Source organism: Panulirus ornatus, chromosome 6, assembly GCF_036320965.1.
Source record: "Panulirus ornatus isolate Po-2019 chromosome 6, ASM3632096v1, whole genome shotgun sequence".
In the NCBI taxonomy this organism is placed as follows: domain Eukaryota; kingdom Metazoa; phylum Arthropoda; class Malacostraca; order Decapoda; family Palinuridae; genus Panulirus; species Panulirus ornatus.
Genome location: NC_092229.1, coordinates 48,272,407 through 48,298,085, shown reverse-complemented (window position 1 = coordinate 48,298,085; position 25,679 = coordinate 48,272,407). Strand labels below are relative to the sequence as shown.

At 37.9% G+C, this 25,679-nt stretch overlaps 2 protein-coding genes across 4 annotated transcripts in view; both read right to left on the bottom strand.

Moving 5' to 3' along the window:
• LOC139749209 (uncharacterized) overlaps positions 1–5,832 on the bottom strand; it is a 46,803-nt gene extending 40,971 nt beyond the window's left edge. Inside the window, exons 1-2 of one of the 3 annotated variants that reach the window (XR_011712908.1) lie at positions 5,657–5,832; positions 1,449–1,518 (exon numbers count right to left, since the gene is read on the bottom strand). Coding sequence is in view for 2 of the 3 variants with exons in the window: in XM_071662897.1 (XP_071518998.1) it covers positions 1,449–1,518; positions 5,657–5,788 (202 nt within the window). In the remaining variant the exon portion in view is untranslated. The remainder of the gene's footprint in view (positions 1–1,448; positions 1,519–5,656) is intronic. The other 2 variants (XM_071662897.1, XM_071662896.1) reach the window with 2 other exon arrangements.
• Positions 5,833–11,783: 5,951 nt separating this feature from the next.
• IFT52 (intraflagellar transport 52) overlaps positions 11,784–25,679 on the bottom strand; it is a 35,795-nt gene continuing 21,899 nt past the window's right edge. The window contains exons 8-11 of the mRNA XM_071662885.1: positions 25,298–25,426; positions 24,543–24,638; positions 23,336–23,494; positions 11,784–21,706 (exon numbers count right to left, since the gene is read on the bottom strand). Coding sequence (XP_071518986.1) covers positions 21,656–21,706; positions 23,336–23,494; positions 24,543–24,638; positions 25,298–25,426 — 435 coding nt within the window. The 3' untranslated portion in view covers positions 11,784–21,655. The remainder of the gene's footprint in view (positions 21,707–23,335; positions 23,495–24,542; positions 24,639–25,297; positions 25,427–25,679) is intronic.

Genomic DNA, 25,679 nt, shown 5'->3' with positions numbered 1-25,679 from the left:
TTAATGATGCACATGAGTGTCAAGGCTGCTTATGTGCCATATGATGCACGAAAGGAATTTAATTTTTGATGACTTCAGTACAATCCTTAAGCAAAATGGTATGATCCATAAAAATGAAGGCTCAACTTCTAAGCATGATGAAATTGCACTTAAGCATGACAGTGCAGTCCCTGTCATCATACCTCTAAGACTTTAGGGAGTCTTATGGGGTTGCCCTTGATATATCCAAAGCTTTTGACAGGATATGGCATCAGGGTCTCACCTCTAAGCTCCCTTCTTTGGGCTACCCTCACTCACTTTGCTCCCTTATATCTAGCTCTCTTTCTGGCTGATCTATCTTTGAGATTGCTATTGGCTCAGCCTTCCCCCTTTCTCTATCAACAGCAATGTCCCTCAAGGTTCTGTCTTGTCCCTTACACCTTTTCTCCTTTTTATTAACAATTTGCTCTCTTCTACAAATAACCAGGTGCACTCATATGCTGGCAATTCAATATTCCATTCAACCACATCCTTCAATTCTGCTTCTTCTCTCACTCAATCTACATCTCATCTCGACACAACTTCCTTGACAAACCCAGACTTAGACAAGATATCTCAGTGGGGTAGATGAAATATAGTTAAGATTAATGCCTCCAAGCCCCAGCTTCTACTCATCTCTCTCTCAAAAACTTACAACTTTCATCTCTCCTTTGATGATTCTGTAATCCCACTTCTTGACTCAACGAACATACTTGGTATTACTGTAACATTAACTCTTTCCTAGACAACCCACATTATGGAAATAGCTATGTCTGCTCGTCCATGTATGGCAAACTGCTCTCATATATGAGGTGGTTCTACCTCCACATCCTTACGAGACAGAGTTGAGTCAAATTCAGTCTGACATAAACTCTCCCACACTAACTTCAAAACTTGACCTGCTTCCCCTGCGCCACAATGTTAGTCCACTTTCCCTCTTTTGCAGGTAATACTTTGGTTTTTGCTCCCAAGAGCTGGTTGCTTGTGTGCCCCTGCTATCAGCAAATGATATATCTAACCCACAATTTCTCTGTTCATCATAACCCTCCCAACTATCACTGGCAAAGTAAAAAGTAAGTACAATGGACATCATTCACTACCAGAGATATGTTCAACACCCTTGTCAAAGATAACTGCATGCTCATAGGTATACCTTTACCTTTTTGCATTTATAATCCAGCCACTGTCAAATACATGCTCTATTCAATACTTACTGTGAGTTAAGAGCTTTTTTTCAATGTTCAGGAAATGAATCATGTATATCTATGGTGTGTGGAACTTCACTTGACACATTGGGTAACACATTACATACCAAACATGATGTTACTTTAAAACTGTGAAAGAAGGGTTAGCCCTGCATCAGCAAGCAGACAAAATGTTGTATGAGTAACAAGCAATGAAAAGGTGGCCCTGTCCTTGCTATCTCTTGCCTTTTTCTCTCCTTGGTGATGTTATCTTCTCAAAGAGGCAGCTTTCATCTCCATAATGCTTCACCCTCAGCTGCGGATGAATAATTTTTTTAAGCTGAAGGATCAAATAATTCTTTGACAAAGAACATTATCAAATGTTACAGATTACCATGACTGTTCTGTTTCTAGTGATTTCATTATATCTAGAATTCTAGCACTTCTGGAGCCACTACTCCATTGAACAACATATTTCAAAATCATTTGAATATATCTTTTAGTAAGAAAAATGAAACATTTTTGGAGTCACGACATACTATCATGGTATGGTTCAGACTTCTCCTAGAACAATGGTTTCCAAAGACTTCACTGAATCTGTGACTTCATAACAAAAGACTCAAATTCCTACCTAACTTCATTATTGACTACATAATTTTTACTATTCTCTTCACTACAAGCAATGTGCTCACTACTTACTTTGTCTTTACTTTGTGACTTTATTACCTCATACATTCACTACTCAAGGCTTCTTGTGACACAATTCCTCTCAATTTATTACCTCCCCTTCATCTTACTGCCTTGCATGGTCATATTACATACCATGGTTTCTCTCCTTAAATCTGCACTGTCATGGATTAATGGATCCCTATGACTACAGTAACCCCATCATGGAGTTATATACCTAAATAATACCTACGACTTCACAATCCATTCTCTCTCTCTTTACAATTTTCATGACATTACCCTTTCATTGTTATATGCGTTAAAATAGGTGTACAATTGCTTCATGCATCATATGTATTGTCATATTATCAAAGAGGATGCACACATGCCATGGCTTTGTGCTAGATTTACATAACCACTATTATTCATTTGATGAATATGAAATAATTTATTCATTTGTTCTCGTAAATACAGTTCTTCATGTGTAAATGATATGTAAATACATAAACATGTATAATACACAAAATATACATATGGGCAAAAAAATGTAACAATTATGGGTGAATAAGTCTGTTAAGTACACCACTTAAAGTGTATGCAAGAATAGTAACTGACGGTGATGAAAGTGACTGAATTCAGAATAAGTGAAGAGCAAGGGGATTTTAGGAAAGGTAGGGGATGTGTGGATCAGATTATTGTAGTAAGATGACTGTGGAAAAGTATTTAACAAGAGGGAAGAAGTTGTATGTAGCTTTTATGGGTCTAGAGAGAGTATATGACAGAGTTGAGTGAAATGCTTTTGTGGGATGTGTTATGGATATATGGTATAGGGGGACAACTGGTGGGTGGTGGAAAAGCCTTCTACTGAGGAGCAAATGCGTGAGTAAGAGTGGATGGGGTGCTGAGCGAAGGTTTTGGGATACATGTTGGTGTGAGGCAGGGCTGTGTGATGTCACCGTGGCTTTTTAACACACACACGCGCATATATATATATATATATATATATATATATATATATATATATATATATATATATATAGTGGTTCCAACAATGTTATATGGTTGCGAGGGTGGATGTGTTGGAAATGAGATGTTGAAGGACAATATGTGGTGTGAGGTGGTTTGATCGAGTAAGTAATGAAAGGGTAAGAGAGATAAAAAAAAGAGTGTGGTTGAGAGAGCAGAAGAAGGCGTGTTGAAATTATTTGGACATACGGAGAGCATGAGTGAGGAAATGATGACAAAGAGGATATATGTGTCAGAGGTGGAGGGAACGAAGAGAAGTGGGAGACCAAATTGGAGGTGGAAGGATGGAGTGAAAAAGATTTTGAGCGATCAGGGCCAGAACATACAGGAGGGTGTAAGGTTAAAAATCCTACTGAGGAAAAAGTACCTCTCCTCATTCGAGGTAAAACGTATAACAAGGGGTTCATAGCCATTACTACGAGAGTGAAATTTGACGAATTTATCTTTAAGCGGCTTGTTATTTCGAGATTACCGAAGCTTTCAAATGACTTTGAATACCTGTACTAAAAATAATCTATCAGCCTTCTCTTTTCTGAGCTAAATAGATTTAAGTCGTTTAGCTGGCTCGCATACGATTTGTCTTTCAGTCCGGAAATCATCTTGGTAGCTCAAATCTATAACCCTCCATTCTATGTCTTTCCTCAAGTACGGTGACTAAAACTATTTATAATATTCAAGTTGGGGACCCATCAGTCAGTTGAAAAGACTGAAGATAATTTCCTATGAATCCAAGAATTTCATTCGCCTATTTTATTGCGTCTGTGTACCGCTTGCTTGGCTTTAAATCACAAAAGATTTTTAAATCCAAGTTCTTTACCTCACCGAGCTTTTGAAGCTCAATAAAAATTCATATTGAAGCTTGTCTTTTCATTTACGAATACGTAAAACTTGGCAGTTATCAATCTTAAAATTCATTTGCCACCTGTTAACCCAGTCCATCAATTTGTCTACGTTAGTGTGAAGCTGTAGATGTTCAGTTTCTGTTGGAGATTAATTCCCCAGCTTAGTAACATGCGCGAGATCATTCAGTGTAGCCTATTAATAGATTTGGCTAATATATATATGACAAAGGGAATATGTCCCAAGACTGATATCCCTAAAGCACGCCATTTTTCACGTCTCAACTTTCAAAGGCTTGGCCTTTAATTACTAATTTTTACTCTTTGCGGCCCGTCAGCCAATTTCCTCACCACGACATACACCGAGGAACTTTATCGAATGCTTTTTGAAAATCTAAATAAATATCAACTACTTTACCATACATTTACATTATTTCATTTTTCACGCGGATTTGTCAAACATTAGCTATTACGACAAAAATGTATGCTTGTGAGTCGTTTAAGCTGTGGTTTACAATCTAATTCCCCACTCATGGTTTCCATTATGATTTACCAATTACAGACGTTGAACAAACTGGACAATCATTCCTGGGCAATGAGCGTGCCAATGATTTACCTACAACTTCTCGTCTCCTGCAGTGTCCTTGGATGAAAGTTACTTGGGTCCGCCGTTTTATGCAATCTCATACAATTTAGCGCTGATGATGCTTCTTTGTCATTTCTAACATATTTTCCCCTCTTCTCAAGCTGTCACAAATGTTAAGATGGAGAAAGAGAGAGAAGACCAGACAACTACAGTTGCTGAAGCCAATGAAACTACTCAAGTATGAGATTACTGAGAAAAATTATGCCTGAGGTTGTGTTAAGGATAACAAGCATTAAGATGTGCAGTTGTTTGAGCACTCTGTCTCTATCTAATTTGTAGCAACTCGGTGAAGTTAAAGTATAATATTGTGACTGAAGTTCTGAGTTGGGATTCGCGTTAATTTACATATTATTTTTAGTTTACGCCCTTGAGAAGTCACGAAACTTCTGTCATATGCAATCTCCATAAGCTTTACACGCCCCAGGCTAAGAGCCTCCCCTCTCCCCTGGCTTAGTAAGCTTCATTAGATTAAGACATACTATCGCTCACCGTAAAAAAAGAAAACGATAACTGGAAAATTATTTATCATGGGTGTCAATTAGCATACAATGTTCTTCTCTATTTTGTTATGCAATTCGCCTCTGGCGTGATTACGCCATTTTCCTTTGTCGTGTAAGGCGCCTCAAACACGCCAGTTTCCTCTGTTCAGTCGAGGGAACCATGGCGTGCTACATGCCAGTGCTTATGCCCATCAAAAGTTGGTATTTTCGAACCGGGAAATGAATTTACTGATCTCTGGTAGTGGAATGAGATTCATATAAGGTCCCCTCCAACAATACAATGATCCATTCATTCTTTAATTCGCACAACCAAAGCGTTGGGAGAATATTGCTGTAAAACAACGACGTAATTTTTCAAATAACGTGGGAACTCGGATATTATGAATCTGATAACGATTCACATATTAAAGAATTGAATGTAACAGCAATAGTGTCACATTACGAAATATATGTAAGAAATTATATGAACTTTTTGACTGCAGACACTCATCTCTCTCAGATACTGGGAATAAATTGACATTACGTATGATTTGCCACCACACCACTGGCCACAGCTTGCACATATTTTCCTACTCTAAAATTTAGAAAATAAATGTTATTAAGCAAAACGTTGTCGTATACATAAACTTGGAGGAAATGTGGAATAAGAAATCCATCTTCGTAGTTGCAGCAACTCTCACTATGATGCGCAACACCTCTCACTATGATGCAGTAGTTAAAAGTGACAAAAAAAGACTGTAAAGTATTCAATACGACAAAAAGGGACCGTAAGGTTACCTGGTAACTGCAGGACTTCGGTTCGTCACGGTTTACACAAAGGTCAGACTTGTTGGGTTCTTCATAACTCGGCCAACAAGACACAGTTGCTAGTGAAAGCAGCAATAGCAAGAAATACTGGCAGTGGGGCATGTCGTGGCACTATCGTCCCTCACTGAGGCGTACATCCCTTGGGAGCATATCCTGTCCAAGGTTTCCTACGAACATACGTCACTTTTTTACTGAAGGTCCAGGAACACAAGCATTAAAACTTTTTTTTATTTTTATTTTTTACTCTATGATCACGTATTCGAACTTCATTTAAATAGGATAAGCTGTGCCCTCCTTTCACGATTGGTTTGTTGGTGTGATTTCTCAAGACACGATCCATTTAAAGTTTTTCTGAAGGCTTAATCAAATCACTTAGTTCAATATGAACCTTAATCCATTATCTATGTTGAAATTAGAACCAGAAGAAATAGTAATATTGTGAATAAACCCGCTGATAACGTGATAAGTAGATTAGAAAATGTCATTGATTTGGATATTTAAAGAGGTGTGTGTGAAGATATTAGATACAACGGGACAGATTAGGTGTAAAATGGCAAATAGGGTTGACGAAGCAAGGGGAGTGGAAGAGGAATGCGAGATATTTAGAGAAGCAGTGCTGGCATGTGCAAGGGAAGTGTGTCGTGTGTCATGCCGAATGTAGAATGTGGGCAGGTAAGAAGCGTTAGTGAAAGGTGAAATGATGAAATAAAATTGCCTATGAAAGACTCACGAGAGGTGTATAGGTAGTACTTATGGAGAGGAGTTCCAATAATCGAGAGATGTACAGAACAAAAGCAGCAGGACGACCAAAGGAAGGTGCAGGGGATGACAAAAAAATATGGGCAAATGAGAGCTGGTGTGTGGGCAAGTAGGTTAGTAAGCAAAGAGGAGGGTTTCTCAAAGTGACGGGTGGTCTACGGCAAGGTGTGTGATGTCGCTATGGCTATTCAATTATTGTTTAAGAATGGAGAGATGAAGGCGTAAGGGTCTTCCAGAAACGGAGAAGTATGCAGTCTGTAGTGGGTGAGGTAGCTTGGGATGGGAGTCAGTTACTCTTTGCTGATGACACAGCACTGGTAGCAGATCTAGTAAGAAAATGCAGAAGTTGGTGTATGAGTTTGGGAGTGTGTGAGTAAACATAACAAAAACATGGTTATTAGGTTTAGTAGGGCAAGGGTTGGGTTAACTGGGGTGTGTAGCTTGACTGGAGAAAAGTTGAAGGAAGTGGTGTGTTAGATATTTGTGAGTCGACATGGCAAAGAATGGTGCCATGGAAGCTTGAGTAACAAGGAAATATGGGTATGTTTGAGGGTGCATTAGTCCCAGCTAGTGATGAGAATGTGCGGAGGAGCATGGATGTGTTAGAAATTAAATATCTGAGGACAGTGGGTGATGAGAAGTGGTTTGTTCGAGTAAGGACTTGAAGAGAGTTGTTATGATAAAGAAAAAAGTGTGGCTAACAGAGCTCAAGGGAGTGTGCTAATATGGTATGGACATATGGAGTGCGTGAGTGAGGAGAGGTTGAAAGAAGATATATGTCAAAAGTAGAGGGGAAAAGAAGGGAGACCAAATTAGAGATGGAAGGATGGAGTTAAAATTTTTCGAGTGGTTGGGGGTTAAACATGCAGGAGGGTGAAAGGCGTGCATGTGGTATTCTGGGGTCGATGTGCTGTCACTGGACTGGAAAAGGCTATATGAAGAAGCTGGAGCAAACTACTTAAAGGTCTGTAGGGCCTGGTTGTGGATAGGAGGCTGTGGTTTTGGTGTATCACATGTGACAGAGTTGGTGCGATATTTCTTTTCACTCTCATGCTACGTGCTAACGCAGGAAACGGCAAAAAACTATGGAAAAAGAAATTTCACTATTTACAATAAATCTGTAACAAGAAAGAAAAATTGATAAAAGACGCAGATGAAAGTTAATATTTACATAAGATAAATAGTCTTTGATTATGTTGACACTGATAACATAGATTTATAAAGACGTGCGCGAAGGATCCAGTCGACGGGATTATTTACATATTACTTAGGACATCTTATCGTGTTTCAAACCATTAAACAATTGGCAACTGTAACTCTGCCTGGCTCTCTTCACCTAACGTCCACCAATTTGCCTATTTAATCTGATCGGGGTATTGAGTTGGGCGTACCGATAACAACGTATCGATACTTCCCACACCAGCTATATACACGGATGAGTACTTTAGCAAAAACCTATCTAACTTTGAAACAAGTAATTCTATTAATATTATTAAATGATCCACTGTTGTGCCTAGTAATGAGCATTAACCGGATGTTGAGGTGGGAAAAATAAAAATCGCTACAGTATTGTCAACTCAGCTGAAAATCCGCAATTTCTAGCGGATTTTCCATCATGTCGATTATTCCAAAGAGCAAAAGTATTAACCAATAAACTGCGGATAATATCAGTCAACCTCCAGCCATTTCTCGATCGTCGAGGATTAAGGATTCCATTAATTTGGTCAGAGCCACTAGACTCTATGCATACGATAAATATTTTCCTGAAATATCGAGCAATCGCTAGGTTGTCGAATAATATGACAATCTCAGAGTTAAAGGCCGGTGAGGATGACTTATAATGCCAAAGTAATTTTTCCTAACGTGGGATTCACAGTAAACTTTTGAAATCTGAAATCCCACTCGTTCATGGAGTTATCATATATGTTTTTCTGTTTACTACAATACTTTCGCGAGTAAAAACATGACTAACTCATCATTAGTGCAATTAATGTTAGGTACGACCTCGAAAAATAAAATGCACGAAGTGACATGTAATAATATCCTGAAGTACAATGCAAACGTATCTCATGGACTCATGTGGTCGTTTGCATTCACTTGTTACACTACCATTGAGCAGTAGTTGAGATTAACTCCAGGTAAATATATAAGTACGATCCTTAAATTTCAGGTAGTTATCAAAATGATGATAATTTCCTTTCATAAACGTTTAAGCTAAGTCACTTAAGCTCAAATTCCATAAGAATATCCTAATAATGCTATTCGTTTTGTAACAATCATGGTCGTGTAAAACACACGTTACTCATGAAAAAAAAACAATAAAACTGCTTAACATGTAAACGTGTCTTGTCAAGCCAACAGCTTACCATAACCCACAAGATCTCACAAACTCTCTCTTATATTACTGTCATTAATGTAATGTCAATCCACAAGATATTACAAACTCTCTCCTATATTACTGTCATTAATGTAACGTCGTCACGCCTAGTTTATGTCTTAAACCTAAATCCTAAGATGGACTAGAAGATTACATTTCAAAGTTGGTTCACTTCGACTCCTGCAGAAAATACGTTTCCGGTTTCCCCATTCTGTACTTGGAAGGACAAGATGATAATTGTCTTTTAAAATTACACCAAAAAGTCGTGGGGTAAAACTAGTCAACCTCGTCTTGTCATTTCTACCAAAACCTTAAGAATTGCTACCAGCACGAGATAGTATTGTCTCTTAGAGAATTGTCAAACCATATATGCCATGACACAAGTGAAAGTCAATGGATTCAAATGACAGCCAACCATGTGACAGTGGTTGGATCATGATTTGTATGAAATTAGGAAAGCAGCAGCATTTCATGCCTTTTTGACATAACTCACTTTGACACTACTACACTTACTTAACCACCTAAGAATCTTATTACTTATGAGCAACACCTTCAACACTTGGCCAAAACTAGAGCTTTTGAACATATGTAGATACTCTGATTAACATAGTCAACTTCACTCATCTTCCAGTCATATCACTACTGGCGTGATTTCGCGTCATTTTAGCCAGTGGGGCGCCGCTGGCGATTTCACGCCTTTTTTTTTTCGCTGATGGCGCGTTTATCTGTTTGTCCTTTGAAGCACTGTTAGCAAATGATACAATATGATAAAAAAAAAAAAGTCATATTCTCCTGAGGAAGACAATTGTTAAAAATTAAGAGTCAATTCCTAATTAGCCGCATATGTCTCATTTCTACCTTACTGCTTACCTATTACTGTGAACATTCAATCCATATGCACTTAAATTTACATGCAATATTGAGAGAACTGAACTTATAATTTTACTGACAGATTTTAAAGAGCTTCAACTGTACAGTGTAATAAATACTTATGAGTAACGGAATAATGAGCTTGCAAGATCTCTTAGAATATATCAAAAAGGTACCAAACCAAATATTAGGACGCCTAATTAATGGTACAATTTGTTAATGTCCAGATGATTGAAAAGATAAAAACAAATTGGAAATAAGCACAAAGATCTTTTTAGATTAGAATAGGTAAATGGTTCCAAAGAAACCCCAAATTGTTAAATTTGTTGTGTTTGGTGGCAGAGACTAACAATCCGTGTTATGTGAGCAGTATATGCGATGATTGCTATGTACTGGACCTGCTGCTTGGCAGGTACTGGACTAGGTACTATCTGATGTCAAATTCTGACCTAAATTCTAACACAACTGGTGGTTCTATAATACTTTAGTTTCTGCTGATAAGAAGTTGTTACTTGTGTCCCTTTGCCATTAAGTGAACATGCATTATCTAACAATTAATTACATCACGTGACTACTAAAATGTTAATCACTGTGATGTTTCTTTCTGTCTATATACTGCAAGTTTTGATTATTCTTTGTCTTCTTGTCTTTGCTAAAATCTATATCCTTCCTGTCTTTTAAAGGTATGTTTTCCACCTCTTCTAAGACTTTTAGTATTTTCTTTTCTAGTCTTGCTCTTTATCTATTTCTTTGTCATTTTCTCAGACTTAGTCAAGGTTTATTCTGAATGAGGACTTTCATCCATGACTGGAACCTATGATATTAAAATGAGAAAAAAAGATGAATGTGAGTATATATGATGAGATTCTTGCCATAAGGAAGGTTGAGATGCATCTTTTGCTTGTTTCATATTTTAAATCTCTTCTGCCAAGTACATTGCATAATTGACAATCTTAGGTTTCATGTGAAACTATTAACAGCTCTTTGTCTGTTCTCCTATTACAAGTTCAGTACTCAGACCTGGCATTTTCTTATTTTGTTTAGCAAAACATTAAAGACTCACCTACTTGATGGGCTTTTGAATATATTTGTGTAATGTCTTCCTCAATTCTCTCTAGTTTATTACTTTCAACTTTTCTTTTCCAGATCCATAAAAACAAGCAGCATTCAAAACAGTAAAATTATCTGATCACTATCAGACAAGGGCCTGGACGGCCTGTATCTACTACTCTGCTGTTATAAACTGGTATAAATAAGTACAAGATGTTCCATGACTTTAGGTCAGTGCCTCAAGAGAGCATTTTTTATTTCATTCCAATCAAAAATGTTTCAAGAACATGGGTCTGATTATCAACAGTTACAGATCTTTGGGTATTTGAACTTGCACCTGTACATGCATGGTCATGGATATTTTCCTGATGATATAATAATGCACTTACCTTGTACAACATGATGGGGTGCCTCAACATTTCACTTGACAGGTGAGAGTGCCATGAACATTATTACCCTGATTGGTGGATTGGCACGAAGGTCCATGCCTGGCTGTCAAGATCACTAAACCCAACTCTACTAGATTTTTATCTGTGGGGCCACAAGGTGATGATATGCGAGCATTATACCAACAGAAGAGATGAACTACTTCATCAAATTATGGATTTTACAGGATTCAAACAGTCTAACCCTAATGTTGCTGTTAAGGATACTTATTCCATATATGATGAACTAGAATGTGTATCCTAGCTGAGGTCGGAATTCTAAACATTTATTGTGGAACAAGCAGTACACTGTTAGCACTTATCCAATTAAACTTTATACTTGTGTATAAATCAATCTTTCACTTCTAATACCAACAGCTTGTAACCACTAAGAACTGGATCCATGGTCATGATACATTTTTGTTTGGAAATGACCTAAGAAAAAAGTATTAACATTAGACAATAATAAGTCATGGGACACCCTGTGTAACAATAATAAAGACTGGCCTTTAACTCAGAAAAAAAGAGGCCCATTATGATATCAAGGTCAAGATATCATTTGTTTTGCAGTAGAAGAAAATATCCAGTAGTTTCAGTTGTTTATACTTAAACAAAATTGTTTTATCAAATAAACTTTATTAACATATTGTAATGCATTTCACTAAGTGCTACAAATGCCTGTTTCATGAAAACACTGGTGACAGTACATAATCATATATGGTGAAATTACAAAATGGATGGACAACCATTACTTTTGAACAACCAGATATAAATACTGTGTTAACACTGAGGTGGCACAAAAGCCCCCTCACAAACACTCTTCAACAAATAATTTTTCAACAAGATACTGTATTATGGTGCAGCTTTTCATTCAGAATCGATTTATATGGAGGATTGTTGGCTGACAGAATGAGTTGTGTTTTGAGAGTTCAGTCAGCTGCCTGAAATGTTCATATATTTCTGGGAGTGATGAAGAATGTGTGAAAGGAGAGAATGTTATCTCAGAGAGCAAAAATGGGTATGCTTGAAGAAATAGTAGTTCCAACAACATTATATGGTTGCAAGGCATGGGCTATAGAGTTGTATGGAGGACAGTGGATGTGTTGGAAATGAAATGTTTGAGTATAATATGCGGTGTGCGGTGGTTTGATCGAGTAAGTAATGAAAGGGTAAGAGAGATGTGTGGAAATAAAAAGAGTGTGGTTGAGAAAGCAGAGGGTGTGTTGAAATGGTTTGGACATATAGAGAGAATGAGTGAGGAAATGATGACAAATAGGATATATGTGTTAGAGGTGGAGGGAATAAGGAGAAGTGGGAGACCCATTGGAGGTGGAAGGATGGACTGAAAAAGATTTTGAGTGATTGGGGCCTGAACATAGGGTGAGGGGTGTGCAAGGGATAGAGTGAAATGAAACAATTTGGTATACTGGGGTCAATGTGCTATCAGTGGACTGAACCAGGGTATGTGAAACGTCTGGGGTAAACTATGGAAAGGTCTGTGGGTCCTGGATGTGGATAGGGAGCTGTGGTTTCATGACAGCTAGAGGCTGAGGGTGAACAAATATGGACATTTTTGTCTGTTTTTCTGGCACTACCTCACTGAAGCAGGGGGCAGCAATGCTGTTTCTTGTGGGGTGCGGTGGGGTAGTGCCAGGAATGGATGAAGGCAGTGATTGTGTATGCATATGTATGTATATGAGTGTGTATGGGTGTTTATGTATATATATATATATATATATATATATATATATATATATATATATATATATATATATATATATAGATGTGCATATGAGTGGATGGGTCGTTCTTTGTTTCCTGGTGCTACCTCACTGACGTGGAAAACAGCAATTAAGTATAATAAATGAATAAATATTAATATACATTATTAACATTAGTATCATAATTACTATTATTATTACCATTATCATTATAACAGTAAAATGTCTTATTCTGGTGATCTATGGTTTAAAAGCACCTATGATATGGAAAAAACTGACTTTGGCTTAATTTGGAAAAATTTCTATGGTTCGGATAAACACCAGTATTGACTTTTTTTTTTTTTTTTTTTCATATTATACGCCATTTCCCGCATTAGCGAGGTAGCAATAAGAACAGAGGACTGAGCCTTTGAGGGAAATCCTCACTTGGCCCCCTTCTCTGTTCCTTCTTTTGGAAAATTATAAACGAGAGGGGAGGATTTCCAGCCACCCGCTCCCTCCCCTTTCAGTTGCCTTCTACGACACGCAGGGAATACGTGGGAAGTATTCTTTCTCCCCATCCCCAGGGATAGTATTGATATAACCCAAATATCACCGAATAGCCCTGAAATTCAAGAGAAGTGCAGTAAAGTTGTTAAAATACCTCTATGCTATTAATGAAGATCTAGTCATCTAATAACATTTGTATTATGTATATCAACAGTTTATTGGCCTTCTGTATGTATGTTCATGAAATTGTATCATGATCTCTGACCCAATGATGTGATGCCAAAGCCATACTTTCCAGTCTCTGGAAAACAGGTGTTTTTCTGTTGAAAACCAGTTTCTCTCTTATTAAATGAAAGAAAATTATAATAAAAATAGTCCTCAACTTACCCAGGGAGAAATAAACTTCCAAACTTCAAGACCGGGGAAAGGTCTACACTATCTTGTGTTGACAGGTATTGTTTTGGTGGCACTACTTTTTATGAGAACAAACCCCACTTCTTACTGAGGCCTCATATATAAATGCCCTTGTTTCATATGTCTCCACTGCTTCTGAATATATGTGCAATTTCATTATGATGCTCACTGTGTGGTTTTTGTTGGTATTCATTGTTTAGGGAGACCCCAACAGGATGATGTTCCTTGTTTCCATCCAGTCATGTTTGAACACTATAAACTGGGATTCTTCTATACTCTTCCATAACTAATTTTTCTCACAAATAAATGCATTAATAATATTCACACTACAAATAAAAACTATTGGAATTACATTGACACACAAACACTTTATTTTGATTCAGCATACATACAGTGCTCACTGAAGAGTGTTTCCAGATTTTTTGTAAATTATTGTATTTTCATTAGACTGTGGAGTAATTGTATCTAGACTGATATGAATGTTCACCACATTTTCCTTAGGTCACAAATTTAAGATACTGATAAGCAAGTACTAACTGTTGTAAACAATCAATAAAATGTTTAACTTATTTCTATTGAGTAAAGGGCAAATGTTGAAGTGTTTGTCTGTAGGGGCATCTGGATTTGATATAAATAAATATGGCCCTTCATTTCCCCCATGCTCATTCTCATAATTTGTATTAGAGCTAAGTACTGAAGATTTTTCATCTTTATAACTGTATTATAACCATGCTAAAACAACTAAGATGCACCCAGCATCTAGTTCAGTGGTTGTGGATGTATTAATATGGTATGTTATATGCTAGTGGATAACAGAAATGGTATAAAGCAATATGATAGTAGATAATGCCCTATCAGTGTCAGTACAGCTTTTTATATTGCTATTTATGGGTAATCTTTAATATGTGTAACACACAAAACATCAAAAGTGCGGAATTGTGTCCAGAAATATTCCCTATGAACATATCCTTATTCTATAAAATCAAATTTCTAGTAATGTTGGCTTTGTTTAAATTGATTTCACTTCGACTAACACTTTTCAGGAACACATCCAATACACTGAAGAAGCCCCTCTAGCGTAAGAGAGCTGTGAATTAGATGAATGTGCTCTGCTAATTGAACACACTTGCATTTCTGGATTTTACAGATTGTTAAACCATCAGAATCCTTTGAAAATACTCAGCATCTTTACTTGAGAAAAATCACCATTTCAGCAACTCCTTTGTCCTAACCAAGCCAAACTAAAGACATTTCACTGTATTATCATATAAACTTAGGACCCTTCATCAAGAGTTTTTACATCTTTAAGGTTGCTCCACCATCTTCAGCAGGGTAGGAATGGACTTATTTGGCATGAGAAGTTCTTCGATGAGGTTGTACTCTGATGATAAAACCTTGCTGAATGTGACTTTTCATCTTATTTATCTCTTTCGTTATTATAAAATCCTAAGGACCCCTTCACCAGAGGTTCCTGCAACTTCAAGGCTGCACTAGAATCAATAGCATGGAAAAGATGGACTTCTTTGGAGTGAGAAGTTCATCCACAAGATTGTACTTCAATGATGCAACATTGCTGGAGGTTACTTTTCACTTGTAACCTAAACACAAGCAGACAGTCCAGCAACGTCTATATTATGTATCATTATCAATAAAATCATCCTGCACCAATTTTTGTGAAGGAGTCCTGCCCTTACCCAAGACCTTTCTAAGGGCTCTTGCAGCCCAAAGCTGCACTACAGTCAGCAGCAGGGGGATGTAGACTCCTTTGGAGTGAGAAGTTCCCAGACATGATTGTACTTCAAAAAGTGACTTTTCATTCATGGTGTAACCTTGTGCAGGAGTTACATGTTACTGGACTCTACCTGCTTGTGGTGACACCACTAATGAAAAGTCACATTCAGTGAGGCTGTATCATCGTCTGTTGAAAAACGGAGTACGATCCTGTTGAAGAACTTCTCACTCGAAAGGAGTCGATCACTTACCTGCAACCGAAAGTTACATAACCAAGAGCTGCAGGAGCTCATGGAAAAGGGATCCTGCAGCAACAACAGGACCCTTTCAAGAAAGGGGCCCTAGGGCAAATATAAATGAGTATGTACATATATTTGAACTTTGACATTTTCCAGGAGCAAACAATGGCTTCAATTAGTCACATACACTCTCCAGCTGTCATGTATCCTACATCAAAACCAGAGTTCCCTGTCAACAATCAGTCCCAACAAACCTTTCTGTGGTTTTCCCTGAATGCTTCATATGTCCTGGTTCAGCCCACTAACAGCATGTCACCCTGAGTATATCACATCATTCCAGTTGTTCTATCCCATGCATGCCTCACACCCTCCTGTATGCTCAGGACCTAAAATCTCAGAGGATCTTTCACTCCATCTTTCCATCTCCTTTGTTTCCCCCTTTTCCTTGTCCCCTTCACTTCCAACATGCACACCCTCTTAGTCTACTCTCTCTGTATGTCCAAACCTCTTCATGCATACTCCTCTCACTACCACAATTCTCTCTTACCCTTTTATTTCTTATTTGATAAACCCTCTCCACACCATGTACTGTCCTTAAATATTTCATTTCCAACATATCTGCACTGTTCTTGTTCCTTCATATTTGTATGTTGTTTCCTGGATTAGCAAAGTAGAAATAGGAACAGACTAAGAAAGGCCTTAGTCACTTACATCCATTCTCTAGCTGTCATGTGTGATGCACTGAAACTATAGTCCCCTTTTCACCATCAGGTCCAATGGACATTTCTGTAGTTTTCTCTGGCTGCTTACGTGGCTTGGTTCAGTCCAATGATAGCATGTAAAACCCCTGTATTCCACATCACATCACTGCCTATCACCCTCATTCATGTTTAGGCCCTGAAGACAAAATAATTTTTACTACATTCTTCCATCTCTGACTGGGTCTTCCCCTTCTTGTCCCCTCCACTTCTGACGGATGTATTCTCTTTGTCAACTCTCCTCAAGCACTCTTTCCATATGTCCAAACCATTTCAGTACACCCTCTTCAGCTCTTTCAACCACACTCTTAATATTACTTCTATCTATCCATCTATCTAACTATATCTCTGATGCCCGTTCCCTTTGGGAACCCCCTCAAGGGGGTGGCCACAGCAAAAGAGTCTCCATAACTGTTGAACTCTTAGTTTTTAATGCCTCACCCTTAACAGGCTATTGGCAAAGGGCAACTCTCAATGTTTTTTAAGGCTCCTACCTAATGTTCTTACAAACTAATTCTACCTAATGTTATTACCACACTTCTCTCTTACCCTTTTATTACTTACTTGACCAAGCTACCTCACCCCACATATCCCCAAGTACTTCATTTCCAACACATCTACCATTCTTCACACATCCTCATCTATAGTCCATGCTTCACATCCATTCATCATTGTGATTCATACCTTTGAACATACCCATTTTTGCCCTCTCAGATAACACCTCTTTCTATCCATGCATTCCTCAATGTTCCCCACAAACTTTGCACCCTCATCCACCCTGACTCCCTTCCACTTGTGTGGTTTCATTTGCTGTCATGTCCACTCTCAGGTATTCTCCATTCAAACGCTCATCTAAACTAACCTGTCTCTCTGCTCCACTAAACCTTATAAACTTGATTTATTGACATTTTCCCTCAACTTACTCCTTTTGTACACTCTCCCAAACTCAGACATCAACATTGGCAGTTTCTCACTCAAATCTGCTACTACTGCTGGTCACCAGCAAACAACAACTGACACTTCCCAGGCACCGCCCTCATCCCCTACAGACTGCATATTTGCCCCTCTCCAAAACCCATGCATTTAAATCCCTCACCTTCCCATCCATAAACATATGAAACATCCATGGTGACATCACACACTTTGACTGCTCACTCTCCTCTCTACGTACTCACACACATGCCTTACACTCTTGATGAAAACTCACTGCTTCTAGTCACTTTCCACGTAAACCATATGTTCGTAAGCCCTTCCCCAAGGCATTTCTATGAACACTGTCATGTGCTTTCTCCAGATCCATAAATGCCACATACAAATCCTTCTGTAAGTATTTCTCACACACATTTTTTAAAGCAAACACCTCTACCACTTCTGAAACTAAATTGTTCCTTCCCAGTCTGATGCTCTGTACATGTCTTCACCCTCTCAATCACTACTCTTCCATAAAACTTACCAGGTACAATCAAAATATACCTCTGTAGTTTGAATACTCTCCTTTGACCTCATTTTCTTCATCAAGTAGCACTCTACACATTCTGCCAATCCTCAGGCACCTCACCATGATCCATTCATGCATTGAAAATCCTTATAACCAATCAACACAGTCACTCCCCTTTCTTAAGAAATTCAACTGCAACACCATCCACTCCAGCCAACATACCACATTTCATCTTATGCAAGGCTTTCACCACCTCCTCTCCTCACCAAACCACTTTCCATTACTCTCTCACTTTACACCTCCCCAACCCAAACACCCTACATCTGCCACCTGATCTTCAAACATTCACCAGTCCTTCAAAATACTCACTTCACCATTCATCTCCTCATCTTATCACTACCTGTTATCAATATGCCCTCTTCACCAATGTTCCCATATGTGCTCTTGTTTTTCTCACACTATATATCTGCTTGCAAAACATTTTATTCTCCCTGAATTTTACTGACACTTGCTCACCCCAACTCTCATTTGCCCTCTTGTTCAACCACTGCACCTTCCCCTTGGGTTCCTACCACTTTCTCTTGTACATACCCTATTCACTTGCATTCCTTTCCTGTTAGTACCATCCATACACCTCTTTTCTCTTGCACTAACAATTTTACTTCATTATCTCATTACTCACTACCATTTGTTGAGAACTTGCCCAATTCCCACCTTTTGCATGCCACACATACTTCTATTGCTATACCAACATTGTTTACCTAAATATCTCCCAATCCTCACTTATTCCATTAACTTCATTTACTCTCACCTTTTGCCATTCTATACTTAATCTCTTCATGTTTTTCTTAATGCAACTGTTTTCCAAGCTCACTTACTTTCATCACCCATTTCTCACCCATATTGTTTCCTCTTTCCCAAAAACTTCTATAATTCTTCACCCTTACTTTCACCAGGTAATGATCAGACACCCCACTAGCTGTCCTTTTCAGCACATTTTCATCCATGACTATCTCTTTTGCTCGCTTATCAATTACTATCTAATCCAATAATGCCTGCTTATAATCATTTCTACTCACTCACATATACTTGTGTATATCCCCCTTTTTACATCAGATATTCCAAATCACTAGTCCTTTTTCAGCACAACTTTGTAAGCTGTTCACCATTTTCCATTCACATTACTGAATACCCAATGCCCCCAATACATACCCTCATCTGCCATATTACTCTCTTTTGCACATAAATCACCTATCATTAATACCCAGTCTCATCTCATCAAAACTGCTGACACACTCACTTAGCTGTTCCTGAAACTCTTGCCTCTCATCATTTCTTCTTGTGGCCAGGTGTATAAGCACTATCAATCACCCACTTCTTGCAAACTACTTTCATTTTTACCCACATCAGTCTAGAGTTCACCTCCTAACACTCACACATTCCCACAACTACTGCTCCAGCAGTAGTGCTACCCCTTGCTTAGCTTTTGCCCTCACACCAACTATGTTGCCCCCAAGACATTTGTAAACTATTCTTCCCTCTTACCCTTGATTTTTGTTTCACTTAGAGCCAGAACATCCACATTCCTTTCCACAAACAAACTACCTATCTCTCTTTTCTTCTCATATTGGGTACATGCACACACATTCAGACATCCTAGTCTGAGCCTTTTAGGAGGGATGAGCAGACCTTGCATGACTCCTTCTTCTGTTTAATCTTTCACATACTGAAATACAAGAAGGGGTTTCCATTTCCCCACTCATGCATCACTTAGTTGCCTCCTATGACATGCTTGGAATATGGACTTAAGTGTACCTTCTCCTCTACCCCATAAACACATTCTGTTAGTCTTTCTTATCTAGGGCCCTTGCCTTGCATCCATACAACACCATCAGGACTACCATACCATTAAACATACCCATTTTGTCCTCCCAGACAGTGACCTCTATTTCCACATAGTCCTTAATGCACCCAGGACCATAGCTCTTTCATCCACTCAAAGAATTTCTTCAGTTACCATGGTTCCATGCACTGCCACGTTCACTCCCATGTATCTAAAACACTCCACTTCCCCCAGGTTCTGTTTCTTCAGACTCACACTCCAACTTACTCTCTCCAGTGTTAAACCTAATAACTTTGCTTTTATTCACATTTCCTCTCAATTTTCTTCTTTCATATACTCTCTCAAACTCAGAAATCAAATCCTGCAGTTTCTCACTCGAATCTGACAACGGTTCCATGTCATCAGCAAACAGTAACTAATTCACACCCCAGCTTCCATTCGAACAAACTTCAAACCTTCCTAACTCTCCAAGATCCTTTCTTTTATGTACATAACCAACCCATCTATAAATGGATTAAAGAGTAAAGGTAAAATCACACATCCCTGTCATACACCCACCTGGAAAAGTTCACCTTCCACTCATCCTTTTCTCAGATGCCTTACTCTCTTTATCAAAAATTCTCACTGCTTCTTGTTACTTTCCTCCCATACCATTTATCTGTAACAACTTCCATCTTCTTGTTACTTTCCTCCCATAACATTTATCTGTAACAACTTCCATAAAGAATTACTATCTCATTACTATCTCCATATCCACAAATGTCACATATAAAGCCTGTTTTTCTAAGCATTTCTCAAACAATTATTCAAAGAAAACACTTGATCCACACATCTTTCATCACTCCTGAAATCACACTGTTACTCCCCAGTCTGATTTTCTGTGAATGCTACTACCCTTTCAGTCACTACTTTCCCTTACAACTTGTAAGTTACACTCAACAAACTTATACTTTGTAATTTGAAAATTCACTTCTGTCCCCCTTGCCTTTATACAATAAGGGTTTTACCAATCCTCAGTCACCTCACCATAACTTGTAAAGAATGAACACCCTAATCAACCCATTAACAACATTGTCATCCCCATTTTTGAAAAATTCAACTTAATCCAATCTACTTCAGTCATTTGCCACATTTCAACCTAAAGCATTCACCACCTCTTCTTTTTTTCACCAAACCATTTGCCATGTTTTGCTTTGCAATATCTCCACACTCAAAACACCCCTTATCAGCCACCCTAACTTTCAACACATTCAGCAGCTCCTCTAAATACTCACCGCATGTAGAAAGATATCATAACTGTTTGCTTTGGACGTATTACACACTGAAAGATATGTATGCTAAAATAGAGTACATATTTATTAAAATACTAATTAATATTTACAATATAATTTTCACTTTCACATAAATTTTTACTCAAAGAAAACATTCTTGTCATTTTCTAAAAACCAGGTAAATAAGCAGGTGCCCTTGTAAAAAAGAAGTATCTGTTCTAGAAGCTTGAATAATGACAACAAAAGACACGAACACTATAAAATCATTCTACTCAAGATCCATGACTATGCTTGGGTTTTTCAATATGAATGGAGTGTCATCCACCAAATCATCATGTTTGCCTTATACACTATTTGTAAAGTTACATATAAGTATGTTCACTTCCTTTATTTTTCTCCAATACGTGATGAATGACCTATCATTACTCATTTACTGTTGCTAATATAGGTATTGCTGGAACTACTTGGCATAATTCTGGAAAAACAATAGCACTGAAGTATAAGTACAACATTATCAATATTTCTGCCAATGATCTGGTGCTAAAAGGAGGAAATTTGGAATTGGTGAAGGAAAATTTTTGTCCTCAGAGATCATCCTCCATCTCAGATCTCGGTCTGCTGAATGCATCAGGGTCCTGAAAAAGAATACAAAATATTTTCAGTGCTTAACAGTCTAAACTCAAAACTAATCTGGAAAGATCCCTCAGCAAGAATCAAGAGCCCTTTGGTAGTTAGGAATAAAAAGAAAAAAAAAATCAGTTTCTGCTACAAGGTAACAAAACACATGTTTTCAAACTTTTTTGGAGCTTTGTTTTTAAATACACTGGTAACATTTAAATCATTACTGAACTTTATTCTCTGATCAGTAGTAAGTATAATAAAAGCAATTCCTTATATATATTTTTTCACCATAGAAGATACTGCATAGAAAATATTCATCCCTTAGTGTGTAAGTACAAATGGAAAAGGGTGAGTGACAGATGAACATAGGGCATGTGATATTGTCATTACTGTTTAATCTGTTTATGGATGAAGTGGTGAAGCAAGTAAATGTGAAGGTCTTGGAATGTAAGTCAGCCACTGTTTGGAGATGACAATGCTCCGGTGGAAGATTTGAATGAGAAACTGCAGAATCTGATGTCTAAATCTAGGAAAGTGGGGTCTGGATTATGTGGTAAGTGTGGATCTTTAGATGCACGAGAGGTGGTTGCTGTGTCTAACGGTTCAATGTGTTGAGTTAGGATTACCAATTTGTAGTTTGCCTTTCAGTGATCACATTGATGATGGTGTTACTTAGAGTTTGGATTTGTTCTCCGACTTCTACAGATGGTGAATGGGTCTGTCTGAACTGGTTTCCTATCTTTTCAAATGTTGTGTAACCTATGGGGAGAAGTTTGGGCTGCATTTTTTATACGTCCTTGCGGTATATGCTTTTCGCTGGCTCAGATGGAGACGTTGAAGTGTGAGGTACCTGATTTAGGGATGGGAAATCATTTATATTAAAGTTTTGGGGCTTTGTTTCCATGTGCTGTATAAGGGCTGGCCAGTCTGTTTTCCTGTAGTTTGTATAAGTCTTTTTGAAGGTTGTGTGGACTGGGTGGGTAATAGGAAAAAGTAGTTAGACCCCCTCATAGCTACTGCCATGCCAGTCACTCATGTTGGTTTTACCTCTAAAGTCCTCAAATTCTTCAGTGGAGTTCCCCCAAAACCAGTGCTTTTTCCAACCCTCTTCAATCTCTTCCTACATTACCTCCCATTACCTCCAGCACACAGCAGCATGAAGGTCGTCTCATGTGCAGACCTCATAATCACACTACAACATTCTGACACTACAGTAGCAACAACAAACATGCAGACCTACAATACACAATTGGAACAGTGGCTAATCTAGAACAGAATGTTTGCATATCCACATCAGTCTTTACAAAACTGTTACTATAAAAGACCATACAAAAATCATGCTGTAGCAGGCAAATCCAGCAACATAACAAGTCAACTAAAATATCTTTTTATACCACAAAGCAATTCAATAAAGTCCTTCATAATACTGAGATTTAAAATAGCTTTCATGAAACAACAACCTTTCAAACACAAGTCTGCTAAAACACCTTTTTATACACCAAAGCAGTGTAATTAAGTACTCTATCATACAGCACTTTGAATCAGAAATTATGAAGCAACAGCCTACTAGACAGAAATAAACTACTTTTTGTACATAATTTCATCAGTAAACACTAAAGTACACAATATTACACTTCACATACCTGGTTCAGTTTCTTAAACTCTACAAGTTGAGTGAAAATGTACTCCAGTATATGTTTAGCATCCCTTGATGTAGGAGGCAGTTTAGATGTTACACCAAGGATATCACCACATTCTCTGGTGTAGTACTCCAAATCTTCATCTTTACACTTGTTAGTCACCTGAAGTGAAATTTTACAGTTACCTTAATTCATTCATTAACAAATTAATCTCATGCTTGCGGGCAAACCACAGAGGATGGAAGCATTTGCTACTGGATAGATATAAGGGCTGTTTAACAAATGAAGTCGTTGTCTTCTCTTCCAACAGGAACACACTAAACCACTGATGCCTTGAGAACAATATCCTGCAAATCTGAGTCATCAATATGTAACTATTCACATGTTCTGTGCATGATTACTAAGCTTCTGGAGTTACATTTCTTACATTATTTATTTCATATTATTTATTTCTATAAGTTTTCTGTTTCCTGCATTGGTAAGGTTGAGCCAAAAACAGATAAAGAATAGCCTTAATGGCTCACATACATTCTCTGGCTGCCATGTATAATTCATTGAAATCACAGTCCCCTATCCACAGACCTTTCCATGATTTTCCCTGGCTGCTTCACATGCTCTGGTTCAGTCCACTGACAGCATATTGACCCCTGTATATCACATCACTTCCATATCCACTTAATCCCATGTGCACCTTTCACCCTCCTGCATGTTCAGGCCACGATCACTCAATATATTTTTCCTTCAATCTTCCATCTCCAATTTGGTCTCCCCTCTCTGCTTGTCCCCTCCACTTCTGACAAATATACTCTTTGTCAACCTCTCCTCACTCATTCTATCCACATGTCCAAACAATTTCAGCAAACCTTTAACTTTCTCAAACATTCTTATTACCAAACTTTTCTCTTGCCCTTTCATTGCTTATTCAATAAAACCACTTCACACCACATACTGTCTATAAACATTTAATTTCTAACACTTCTACATCCTCATCTACAGTCCATGCCTTGCATCCATACGAAAATATTCAACAAATCTCTATTGGATGGTCAGGTGCCAACTGACTGGAAACTAGCAAATGTTACTCCTATATATAAAAGGAGACATAGACAATGGTCCACCCACACTCTGGTTCTCCTCATTAATAGCAGTAATAATACAAAGGTAAAAATAATAAAAATACATAAAACAATATAATCAAAGAAATCCTCACCTGTGCCAGCCTGGATTTTTCAGAGCTAAATGCTTCATCTAAATCAAACAGCTCAAGTGAAGGATGTGGCAACTCACGGAAGGAAGGAGGAAATACCTGGAACAGAAAGGAACCTCTCCATAATGTTTAAAAAACTGGTCTTGACTCAGACTTATTTCTGCTCATGAATACCATGAAATACCAACACTGTTCCAACTCAAAATATCAGCCAACTCATCTAAAATAGTTGTTAAGATCACAATTTTTTGTTTGGTCAGAAATGTTCTGGACATATGTAAAGAATGAATGAAGAAAGTCTTACTAATGTGATCCATACATCAGATGTGGGAGAGCAACAGCATAGAGGGAGACTGAAAAGGAGTTGGAAGGACAGAGTGGAAAATGTTTTGAAGAACCCTGGTCTGAATTTTCTGGAAGGTGAAAAGTGTGCATGAGACAAAATATATTGGAGGAATGTGGTATAAGGGGATAATGTACTGTCACTGAGCTGACCCTGGGCATGGGAACTGGTCAAAGCAAGCCATAGAATGGTTTGTGGGAATTGGCTGTGGATGATGATGCTGGTTTCAGTGTATTCTGTGTGACAGGTATTGTGAGCAAATGAAGCCATTGTTTGTCTGTTCCTAGGGCTACCTTGCTAAAGTGAGTTTATCATCTATTACAATGTTTATGTTTGTCTGTTCCTTGGGCTACCAGGCTAAAGTGAGTTTATTATCAATTACAAAGTTTAAGATATTTCAACATGAGGTACTCACTGCAGGCTGCAGTGGAGGTAGTGGTGTCTCAAACTGTGGAGTAATGAGACGGAGAGGTTCATGTTTCACATTCAGCTTGTTATATGCCTCAATGCCTGCTGGTACTAGCTGCATATCTATTGATGTTAACTGTTTAGGAAAAGCAAAATATAAAAATCATAAATACAGCAGATCTAAATATAATATAAATTTTCTTATTCTTTTTGATTACATCAAATTCAGCATTTTGAATTACCATTTCAAAATACTGTGTATGGATGAACCTAAATCTAATCTAATTAATCAGTTAAGATGACCTGGAATAAAAAGCTATACAGTCATGAATCTTTAACATCCCAAAGAAAGGGAAAATGGAAAGCTCATTTTAGAAATATGAAGCAAG